Source organism: Oryzias latipes, chromosome 17, assembly GCF_053564925.1.
Source record: "Oryzias latipes strain Hd-rR chromosome 17, Olatipes_Hd-rR_3.1".
Lineage (NCBI taxonomy): Eukaryota > Metazoa > Chordata > Actinopteri > Beloniformes > Adrianichthyidae > Oryzias > Oryzias latipes.
Window position 1 is genome coordinate 20,820,174 of NC_136253.1, and position 12,159 is coordinate 20,832,332.

The 12,159-nt window shown below is 39.7% G+C and overlaps 1 protein-coding gene across 4 annotated transcripts; it reads right to left on the reverse strand.

The window, feature by feature from the left end:
* Positions 1-41: 41 nt before the first annotated feature.
* Positions 42-9,450, reverse strand: ddr2b (discoidin domain receptor tyrosine kinase 2b). 4 transcript variants are annotated; one of them, XM_078935046.1, is made up of 17 exons: positions 9,327-9,450; positions 8,819-8,899; positions 7,873-7,975; positions 7,546-7,777; positions 5,678-5,825; positions 5,424-5,526; positions 5,144-5,327; positions 4,075-4,315; positions 3,821-3,880; positions 3,366-3,502; positions 2,850-3,060; positions 2,554-2,768; positions 2,139-2,266; positions 1,836-2,048; positions 1,521-1,755; positions 875-1,024; positions 42-774 (listed from the first exon to the last, which is right to left on the reverse strand). In XM_078935046.1, the coding sequence occupies exons 2-17, from the start codon at positions 8,883-8,885 to the stop codon at positions 637-639; spliced, it is 2,565 nt and encodes an 854-aa protein (XP_078791172.1). In that variant the 5' UTR covers positions 8,886-8,899; positions 9,327-9,450; the 3' UTR covers positions 42-636. The 4 variants fall into 4 exon arrangements, with proteins under 4 accessions (XP_078791172.1, XP_078791171.1, XP_078791174.1 ...); XM_078935045.1 differs by having other exon boundaries at positions 5,144-5,330; XM_078935048.1 differs by having other exon boundaries at positions 7,903-7,975; positions 9,327-9,445.
* Positions 9,451-12,159: the final 2,709 nt, after the last annotated feature.

The following is a 12,159-nucleotide window of genomic DNA, read 5'->3' on the forward strand; positions in this document are numbered from 1 at the left end:
AGAGGATGGCTGAGGGAATTAAATTACACACACCTGAAAGAATTTATTCAACATTTTAATCTACCATTGGTTGCACTGAAAACAATAAAACCAGATTTCAGACAAAAAAACGCAAAAGTACATGACAAAATAGGATCATAAACCTATCTGTCTGTCACCGTCTTTCTTGGAAGTACCACAGTTTTTTCCTCAAAACTGTTATAACGGCCTGTCTACAAACCATGAATATTGTGCTCATAACAGTACTCAATGACATTTCAATGAGATATAGATGAAAGGTTTTATCATGTCGTGTTTGGTTTTCAAAATAGCCAAATACAAATAAAATTTTAGGCCATATATTAATAAAATTGTGTTTTCAATAAAAAGTACAATAAAATACATAGGAGTAACATAAGAAATAAAAAAGAAACAATAAATAAATCAAAGTATGAATGCACTGTGTGAATAACAAACATAACACAGTGTAGTCTGTAAAGCTATTCTTTATGCATTTCAATATTGACAACATTGCTGTGACTAAGACTTTTACGGAATGGAATTCAAAGCGATGCCTCCATCCCCAGATCTGTTCCATATGTCTGAAACAAACAGGGTAAACAGTTTATTGCATAGACAGTTTGCAGATCAGTTCTGCTATGCTGACATGTTCTCTTGCAACTGAGCGTGGATCTCCTGAAAGCTCGGCCTTTGCTTGGCATTTCTCCTCCAGCAACTGAGCATCAGGTCATTGTAGACGCTGTCAGGACAGCAGGGGGGCTTTGGCAGGTACACCTTGGGGCAGTAAAAGTAACAACGTCCATGTGTGGTTTTGTTATAGAAAAGAAACAGCCACAATTATTCCAGTAGATTGCAAGTTAAAACTTTTTCTCACCTGCTTGCCTTTATCCCGAAAGAATTCGCCAGTGTTTTCAATGACCTGCTCGTCAGAGAGCTGGGAGTACGGCTGCTCTTTGCACAGAGTCAGGATCTCCCACAGAGTCACTCCAAATGCCCAAACATCACTAGCCATGGTAAACTTACCCTAAAAGGACAAACGATAGGCTGCTTAAACCCAACAAAAATACTCGCAGACATGTTTTCCTTTGCATTTAATTTTTCTTTAAATTCTGAGATTTCTTTAAAGCAAAAAAAAAAAAAAAAACCCGGAGATTTATAAAGCCCCATTAGCTGTCACACACCTGGGTGTGTGAAATTTGTTCTTTCAATTTGACCCCTCCCCTGTGGGAGCAGTGAGCTTCAGATACAGGAACCTTGTGGTGGTTTAACCTCCCAATTCAACCCCTTACTAATGAATGTCAAGCAGGGAGGGATTGGGTTTCATTTTTAGAGGATTTGGTATGGCTTGGCCATGGATTTGCACTCAAAACCTTCCAGTCTCAGGGCAGACACTACAAGGGCACTGAGCTGATTTTTCTACAGGTCTATAGGTCTGTAGGTAACTAAGTAAAGCCAATATCTGCACAGAACAGTCAGGAGCTAATGGGCTGATGGGAATTTCTCTTCTAAATTTTACTCACTAGGAGGATGCTCTCCCATGACATCCAGCGGATTGGCAGAACCGCTCGGCCCTGGATGCGGTAGTAGTCCCCTTTGTACAGGTTCCTGCTCATGCCAAAGTCAGCGATCCTTATGGTGTAGTTCTTTCCAACTAAGCAGTTGCGAGTCGCCAGATCGCGGTGGACAAAGTTGAGAGAGGACAGGTACTTCATACCGGAGGCGATCTGAACTGCCATGTTGATAAGCTTAGTGTAACTAAGAGCACCAAAGAGAAAAAATATTTTTGATCTGGCTGTTCATTTGTTGTCGATTATTAATGGGTATTAGGATCATACCTTATTGAATCTTCGCCCTCCTCCTGCTCTGGCTTGTCTTCATCCGGAGCTTCTTTTAGTCTGAGATTGCACAGGAACTGATTCAGGTCTCCGTTTTCCATGTACTCGGTGATCATCCACAGGGGATCTGTGTCCACGCACACCGCCAGCAGGCGCACAATGTTGGGGTCTCTTAGACGAGACATGATCCTGATCTCCTTTAGGAAATCATTCCTGGGCCACACCGGCAAACAGGGAGATGATATTTACCATTTGAACAATGACCTAATTGCTAGAGCTGCTGTGAGCTAGCTGCTTTTATACCTGGCATTCTTGTTCGCATCTTCTCTCAGAGTTTTGACAGCGACAAGCAGAAGTGATTCACTGATTTCCCCCACAGACAGATCCTCATCCAGAAAGTCCTGCATTCCCTCAGCCTCGCACAAGTGCACCTGTGGGGTAAAAAGGCCACTTTTCCACTTAGAGCTTTTCCATTTAGCCTATTTTAATGATCTAAAAGGCTGCATTATCGATATTTAGAAAACAAAACGGAAACTACTTTAAAGTATGAAACAGCTACTGCAGTACTCACATGTTTTAAGGAGAATTTTCAGAATTTTATGTATGAATTTTAAAAGAAAAAACACAAACTGTCTCCACTTGATCTTCATGCAGGCATTACGTTAAGACATCAATAATTTAACGACGAGTCAATGAAACCTAACGGTTGGAGACTTACTTCTCCAAATTGGCCTTCTCCGAGTTTCTCCTTGAAAGAGAGCTTCTCTCTGGGAAACTCTCTCAAGGATGAATCAGTGCCGGTGAAGGGAGTCATGTTGGCAGCTGCGATACTGCTATCTGAGGACTCCTGCAGGCTGATGATGTCTGCCTCTGCATAGTGTGGAGCTCCATCTGAACCACTTGCTGTGGCAGCCATGCAAGAGGAGCTAGACTCTGGCGAGAAGATAGAAATTACCTCAAAACGTGGCTTTTGCAGTGCTATAGTCAGAGTTTTTTCCAGGCTTTGAGGCTTACCGAGATTTTCCGCAGAATGAGCGAACTCTGGCAGCTTCCGAATCAAACGAGAAGGCTCCTGGTAGTCGGCGCAGAGAGGGTAGATTCGCTCGTAGGTGGAGTTGGAGGTGGAACCACTGTCACTGGATAGAGATGAGTGACGGAAGGCGAAGGCCCGGTTCTGAATGGCTAGGCGAGCTGTGAGGTCATCGTCCAGCAGGCGCCGGGATGCCTGCATGTGTCAGTGAAACTTTGTCTAAGAAACAGCTTATACTTTACTGATAAACTCTCTTATATAACTGATTTTCATGAGCAGTTTGTTAATGTCCACATATTCCTAAAGAAAGAAATGCATAAATGTCACTTAAAACATCAATGGCATAGAATGTCTTCTATGATTTCATACTTTAAAAATGAATTTGAAACACCAATGACATATTCTTTGTGTATTAAGACTACATCAGTATGTTTTTTCTACCTAACTTGCCAATAATGAAACCATGGAAAAGGCAGTCATCAAGGAACTAAGTGAATCACCTTCTCGAGCATCTTTTGCCAAACCTGTCGCCACAGCATGATCACTATGATTGCCGATAAGATGGCTATGACTGCCACCAAGCAGCCAATCAGGATCCTGGTGTTGCTGTCATCCACTTTGTGAGTTGGATCATCCACTGAAATGCCACAAAATAGTGGAAAAGTCCGATGAAAAATGTCCGTCTTTCACGTTTCAAAACCAACTAAATCCTTTAATGTTGAAGTGTTTCTATTGCTGACAGCAGGGGGCAGGATTAATCCAGGAACCTTCATCTGACACTTTTTGAACAGAGAAGCTCACAAAATTGATTTAACTGATGTAATTGATTTGATTCAATAAGATATTATAAGATTAAAATAATAGTTAATGACAAAATTAGCATAAATCTAAATGAATTAACCTTAAAAGAAATAAAAATAAAAAAACACACAGAAGGTTGACAGAAAGTGCACACCTGGCAGTGGGTTTTTTGGATGTTTTCCAGGACCCATCGATGTGTTATAAACTGCAGAACCTGTGAGTCAAAGACGCAAAGGAGGAAAGTTAACCAACATCAGTTCAGTTTAGTTGATGTTGACTCAAAGTAGTACACAAAAAGCAATGAAACATCTGTCTAACTTTTACTGATAAGGATTTTTAAAATTAAACTTATTCTAAGGCCACCAATGACCTACAAACGCTTGTTTTTGTGTGTTTTTATTGTTTTACCTGACTGGAAGGCCACTTCACTAAACAGCATCCACACATCACTGAAGTGGAAACGGCACTTAATAGTCTTGGCTGTGCGATCCCCAAGGGTCACGGTGACAAAACGGGCCCTTTGGCTCACCCTGTCCGGCGTGGGCCTGAAGGTGATGGGGCCGGGCTCCCACTCTGAGTCCGACCAGAAGAAACATGTGACCTGTCGGAACACCCTCACTCCACGGCTGAACATGTTACTGGTGTGGACCTGGAGAGGTAGAAAACAGAGTTAAACCCAAACACGTCTATCGGATTACTGTTTAGTGGCTTTATCTAAAAACTTAGCAATTTTATTTTACCATCAGTATTTTAATGGAGTTTGCACCATAAAGGATTTTTTTCAGTGCTTGTACATAAAAAACTCCATAACAAATTTCTATGTTTTAAGAACGTATTTTTCTAATTTGAAGTGTCGTTCCAGTTTATCTAAGGAAAGAAAAGCTAACCCTCAATCTTTCATGAACATTTTTGAAAAAATTAAATTTATAAAAAGAAAATCAGTACTTGAGAAATTGAAAGTATAATTTTTAAATTAAAACTGATTTGCAAAAAATTTGCAAATCAGTGTTATTGCAGAAACAGACGTGATTTCTTGTTAAAGACCAACTCCAATGAGAATTGTGTTTTTGTTGTTTTTAACTTGTCCCTGTGGCATTTTTGTCATCATAGACGACGTGTATAAGAAAAATATTAAGCTTAAAATTGGGTTTCTGTGAATTTCTTCATTCAAATCGCTGTAAATCAAGAGCAGACAAAAAAAAAGCTGTTTAAAAAATAGCTTATTTGTGACAGAAACTACGCTGGGTGGGTCACAAGCTCTCTGCTCTTAGATGGGAAGGGGGCCGGCGTTGTGCCGTGTCAGAAACTATGCCCTAGAAAACAACACAGGTTTTGATTTGGGCTAAAAACAGCATAATCACAATTAAAAGACTACTGGGAATGCTTTAAAAACAGATCAAAGGATGATCTAAGTGGGACTTTAAATCAGAAATTTGCTTTCTGTACGTTCAATAGTGAAAAAGCAGTCATTTTATACCTTCATGGAAGTGAAGTTTCGGACGTGGTCAAAATCAAAGATCATCTCCACATAACCTTTGGGGAAAGTGCGGTTGCTCCATCCCACATAGTCGTAGCCGGGCCACACGCCATAGATTTGGCTGTGGAGAAAATCATCCAGACCCCAGGTGCCGTCTGTGAGCTGGCCGAGGCCTTTTGTCAGACTGCTGGAAAGATCGGCAGATATTTCGTTCACAGTGTTTCCTGATGACTGCAGGCTTTTCTAATTCACATCGTCAGAGGAGAAAAAGGACACAGACCCTTCAGCTGACGCTCCATCATACACAGAGTCATTAAAGGAGACTTCTAGGTCTCTGTAGATCATCTGGTGTCCATCTGGAATGCTGTATGACACAAGACCATCTAAAGGAGACAGGTTGAGACATGTGAGAAGAGGATTATTTGTGTGAGTGTGGCTTTAAGGGACATCACTATGCAAAACACACAAAAGAGAGGTGTGTTAATGTGAAAAAACGTTACAATGAGGCTATTTCAGTGGAGAGTTATGACTAACCAAGCCATTCACAGCCATACAGCTCCACTCTCATGCACACAATCATGGAGTGGTCGGTGACAGGCATGAAGCGAACATAGCGAGCGATGATGGGAGGCTCCAGATCCTTCAGGACCACATCGTATGCGTTCCTGTTACCCTCAATGACCTGCCACAGGAAAGCCAGCGAGAGGAGGTGAGATGTGCCATGACTGAGAGACAAACGGTGTGAAGAAGCATGATGTAAACATGACTTCCTTTTTATCCAGGGAGCATATGTTTCTGTGAAGGCAGTTGCTGAAAAATCCGATGTAACACGTTATTCAGGGATGTTTGGACACGGTTGAAAATTGGCTGCAAACCAGCTTTCCAATAACTGCTAACCTGATTTCAAACTGTGCTGCATTTTCTGCTCCTCAGAGTATCACCTTCAATAACTGGAGTGATAAAAACTGCTAATAGAAATATTTGAATGGAAAAAGATGTTTAAAAAACCTTTTGGTGATTGAATTATCATCAAATTGCCAAATAGTTCCAACACTAAAGTCTCTTTTGATTTTGTCCTTCCTTCACTTTTTTATATCTGGGGTCTAGTTTTAGTCATTTGTACAAAAAGCAAAAACAAAATCTTCTAATAACAAAACAAAAAGCACATAATGTTGGGGAGGAATGGCGCATGGACCATTTTATGCTGCAAGTTATAGGTCACAGTATCCTAATATAGTTCAAACTTAAATAGTCTTTATTGCAAAGAGTTTGATTGTTTACATCAGAAGATCCCATTGAGATAAATATTCTTCTGTTTATAATTCATTTAGTAAAGGTCATGATCAAAATAAATCAAAACCAGGCGAGAATGGCGTGTTCTTACTTAGTAGTAGGAATGTAATGATTCATTTTAACAACGATTCAAATCATATTATAATTTGTGGCTGCCGTTTAGATTTATAGTCGATATTGGTTCATTTTGAACAATCTGATTCACCAGCACATCTTATGCCAAAAATTCAGCCAGTGTGACTCAGAGATAAATACCTGGCTGGTACTGAACAGTGCAGGTGAAGTTTTCCAGAGTCCTTGTATTTTTTGCAAGATAATCAAGTGTAAATTAAATATGTGAACAAACAAGTAAATAAGAACTAATGGCAAATCCAGTCACGTATATCACGTATTAGTCTCCTAAAGTTTAGCTCAATGTATTTTTCCACATCAAAATAATCTAAAGGGAACATTATCAGAGCATTCTGCCACACTGTCTGCTAAATTAAAAGTGTTTCCACACATTGGACTGAATGATGGTTAGATCATTTTTAGCTGTCATCACATGTGTTGTTCCTGGTTATAGGATTACGAATCAACTCATTGAGTGAGCCGATTGGTTATTCCACCCCTACTTGGTAAAAATGAACAAACTTTAATTTAATTGATTTTACTTTAATTTAATTTACATTACTTTGATTGATTTAAAAAAATATTATTTTTTAAGGCTGCCCTTAGAAGGCTGTAAACCCATACAAAGTCAGGCCTCAAAGAAAATGTAGTTCATAATTATTATCATTATTATTATATGATCTAATGTTAATGACAGATTTTTAATTCTACATTGTTAAAGAGGACGTTTTTAAAGTCATTTTTATTATCTATTCCTATAAATTCATTCCTTGCTCTGGTTTTATTTCAAAACGTTTCCCACATGTGAAACCAATAATTTGCTGTCAGCGACGGTTTCAAAAATGCCACTGTGACCATTTGACATGGTTAAATAACTCTGTGATGCAAGGTAGAATTGTTTCTATTCTTACAATTTTCTCTTGGAAATCAGCAGCAGATTCTCTAAAAAATAAACGTGGTTGTGAAGTGTGGTACACCTGAAACTGTGTTGTGCTCACCTGCTGTCCCTTCCTGTCCTGCCAGCTCACCCAGTTGCTGCCATCACGGCTGTACTTGATCCTGTACCTCTGAGCGAATTCATTCCCCATGCCGTCGGCATGGCGACCTTGGGTTCCCACCAGCGTGATGAAGTGCAACGATCGCAGGTCCACCTGGAGATACTCTTTGAGGCCATGCGGCTCAGACATGATGTCAGGACACCAGGCCCCATCCCCGCCGCCAATGTCAAGTCTGAGAAAAAAAAGATAGAAACAGTGAGGGAAAATTCTGGCAGACTTATTTGATCACATACAGAGACGGAAAAATAAAAATGGAATAAAAGTTGCCTTCCAAATTTTGCTGCAGTGGACTCAGACCAGTAGCTGGAGGCAGAGATGTCCTCATCTTGAATCTGCCCTCCCGTCATTCCAAGAGGATAGCGACACACTTCTGGAAAACACGAGGCAACACTAATCCATAAGTACTCAATGTGTGTGTCTGTGCACGTGAGTGGGACATATAGTAAATGCTTTCACATGCCACCTTTTTTTTCTTTCATATTTTTAAGGGGCAAAGTGGTAGAATCTGCCTCCCCCCTCCCTCAGCCCTCTCTTCCTGCAGCCCTGCAAGGCCTCCAAAGCCAAACAGAGGCATCACTGTGTGGGTGCCAGTCTAAGCAAAATGAAAAGGGAGTGTCCAGCAGGCTGTTCATTTTTTTTTTACAGTTTCATAATTTTTTGCGACTCAAACACAACCGAAACATGTTGAAGGTCAGGCCAAATTCTTACTTTGGCTTCACAGCATTTATGGAGTTATGTTTAACCCTGAAACTATTTTCACATGTGTTTTTTTTAATTCATTTCAGAGATAAACAAACCTCTCATAAATTCCTTCAAATATATCGCTGATCAAGCGAGGCTTTTCTGAAAATGTTTTTGCAGATCGCGTGAGTTGAAGGAATGTGCACGCTTTCTGCCCGTGACACTTTTCCCCCCTACAAATACCCCCCTGCCCGTGAAAGCTCGTCTTGTCCTGTGTTTGCTTTTTGACCATTAGGTAAACCACGCACACACACTTAGACACACACTCACATACATTACCTTCATGCTTTCTGAGCCCACCCACCTAAACCTTCCCTCCTCTTCATCAACTTTTGCAACTTTCAGGTTCTCCGGAAAAGTTTAAAAGAGGTTTTTTTCTGTAGCTCCATGTGTTCAAAAACCCATGAAAGCTTAACCAAAAGCCAATCTCATCTTAAGTGAAGAACAAGGAGATGTGAAGAAAAGTGTCTACCTGGGTTGACTTGAGCTTCCACAGTTGCCGCCAACAGAACAAAAAGTCGGATCACTTTAAACTCCATGATCCTCGTCTCTCCTAAAGGGAAGACAGGTGAGAAAAAGCAAGCAGCAGCAAAGGAACTGACTGAGGTTTCTAAGGAAAACCTGCAAAACCCAACTGTTTAATTAAATCAAATCTAAAGTATTTCCCTCCATTCATTAACAAACTCCTCTTGTCCAGGAATAATGTGTGCAAAAAGGCTCATCATACAAGCAGATTAAAAACCAAAATCTATGTTTTATTCAAACTTTTATAGTTTTAACAAAGAATTTAGATTTAAAAGTCAAAATCTTGCTGAGTTTTAAATTACTAATTCTGCCATAAAGTAAAAATGGCTCCTGCTGACAAAACCCTAATGTGTACAATTAAAAATGAGGTTCACAGTACATTATATTTATGACATAAATTTATTATATATTTTTTTAAATATTCACATTTAGAGAAAAATAAGGATTCGACTCACGTTTAAAAGTTCTTTTGTGCTGATGTTATTATTTGTCTCCGGGAATATTCCACGTCTTCTGGGAGCTGACAAATGCAGCAGCTCCACAGTCTGACCTCCTCTGTGGAAGGAATTCCTCTGATTGGAAAGGAAGGGCGGAGAAGGAAAAGAAGAGGGAGTGAAGAAACGTAGGCTGATGTAACAGCCCCCTTGGCTGAAGGACTGAAAAAAATGCTGTGGGATTCTTTACCTGACGCACAAAAGTTTAAGTCATGACAGAAAGAGAAGGTTGTTGCTGATTTAGAAGTCAATTCAATTTAAAATAAAGCCAAGAAGAAATCACATAAAAAGGAGTCACAGATACTGAAAAGCCATTTTTGTCAGAAGCTAACTAGAAACAAAGCTGCAGCTTGAGGTTATTTAAACTCAAATTTAGTTGATTTAAATACATTTAGTACATTTTTAAAAGACAAACATCAAAAACTAATATACGTATAAACATCTGCAATAATGTGACTCAATAAACTTAAATATCATGTCTATTTTATAACTTTTAAATACACAAATAGTGTTTTTATTTAAATAAAAGTGGACTTAGAATAATATTTTTAATTTAAGGGTTGCTTGAGTTTTGCTGTTATACCTGCGAAACAAGATGAAAAGCAAACCTGATGCTGGTTAAATCTCCTAAATTCAGTCTTTGCCGTTTTCTCCCAGGAGCTTCGGTTACGTTAGCAAATAGCAAAAGGTTCAATTGCAGATGTTATTATATAGAATGCTTCTGCTTTCTTCAAAGTACAAACCGATTCCCACGTGAATTCATGCACCTGGGATTTGGTGTCTGGTCTTGCCCAAGGACACTTCAAAACATGTATGATTATATTGGCTTGAGTAAACTGAACCTGCAACCTTGCATTTATCTTACCCTCAGTGTGCTCCTCCTTGGGTTGTCCGATTCCACCTCTTTCAGACATGTTCAAAGGAAAGCTGCATTCTAAATGAGTCTAAAGCCTAAAAGAGCAGAGATAGTTTCTGAAAAATGTGCTTGCATTTGTTGGAGTGAAAAAAATTGTAATGTCTAGACTTTTGCTTTAAAAAAAAAGAGATTCTGTGATGCTATTAAATAATAAAACAAGCAACGTATTTTAAAAGTGAAGCCCTACACAATGCACACATCTTACAGAATATTTAGAAATGGTTGAACTTGTTCTAATATGCAGAGTGGATTATAGCTTGCAGAAGATGTTTTCATTCCAAATAAAATGACCAAGTTTGTGCTTTTACATTAAGGTATCTTACTCAGAAAATAATTCCAAACATAGCATGCATGTAAACATCGTCAGTATTGAGACCAGAATTGTTCTTAATTTTTAAAAATACTGTAAATGATTTTGATTAAATTTTAGATCTGGTCTGGACAAAGAGGAAAAATACAGACAGGAATCGCATTTTAGAGGCTAGATGAGAGAGAAACCACAAAATAAAACAGGAAGTGAAGCTGAAACAGCATTGTTTCATGCACATGGAGGAGGTGAAACACCAAGTTGTTGTTCACCTTTTGGCTTACCCCCTCAGAGGTCCCACAGCAACAAGTTCCTGACAGAACCCTGTATTCTATCCAGGCTGGGGACTGGCACAGGGGGAACCGGAACTGGACCGCGTGTGGTTATATGCTTAAGCAGTAGAGTAAAGGGAATTGCCCAAGGACACACACTGGCTGAAGCTCATCACGCCTCATAGGAAACGAACTCTGGTGAGACATGTGCCGGTCCTACATGTGTACAACTGAGCCATCCAGTTGCCTCCAGGAGGTAAAACGCCAAGAAACTTAAACGACTCATTGTGTGTTTTACCAGAAGAAAGTATATTTTTGCTTCCGAACCCCCTTTGTCAGTAGACCACAAGGGAAGAAAATAACACGGATCACAAATGACAAATTTTTTTTTTATCATCAAACAAATAAAAGTCGAGATTGAAAGCTGGAGGCCTCCCACTGTTTGTGTCAGCAACTGCACTGGTGGAGTTGCTGGGTGTCACAGCTGAATGTAGGTGGATTAGAGCTGAAAATATTCCTATTTTCCATCTTATCTACCAATATCAAAGACTGCGGCTTACAGAGACCCTGCGCTTAATGGGAGTTGACCCTTTTTAATGAGCACATCTGGTGAAGCTCCAATCATCATGGAGAGTGTTTGTCGTCACAGAGGACCTTCTGCATGCCCACGTCTTCTTTTCTCAAACAAAAAAAAACTGTTAGAAAAGGTCACTGCAGGAGCTGCTTATTGTGACGTTTGAAGCCTGTTTCAGCTTAGATTATCTTTGGACACATTTGAGCCTTTTCATAAAGCTCCAGTGCATAGTCTGCACACGTCACGTGATCAGGTGGCATTTCGGAAAGGGCATTTAATTCTGCAAATAAAAAAGAAAAACCATCCTAGTAAGCGTGCTTTCATTTTTAGCACACCCCTCCTGAACAGACATAACCTTGGAGAGAGTGATAGAAGCACAAAGGTGAGGAGCTCTGGGGAAACAGAAGAGGAGGAGGAAAGGGGAGGAGGACAAGAGACTGATCAATTTTGGAAAGCACTCAAAGACACCTCCATTCTTTCTGCAGCTCAGAGCAGGAATTAGCTTACAGTCAGCATCATAGAGCTGCTGGGAGCTCTGAACTTATAATTAGGGACTTTCAGGAATGTAATTTAGGAGTGACGCAGCAGTTTCTTTCATTTCACAACAATCTAGATATTCCTCTGTAATAGAAAAAATGCAAGGGAATACAAAAATTATTCAAAAGGAAACTGTTCATTTCTCACCTTATGTGAAACTTAAATGATTCTGATGAGGGTTTTTACAG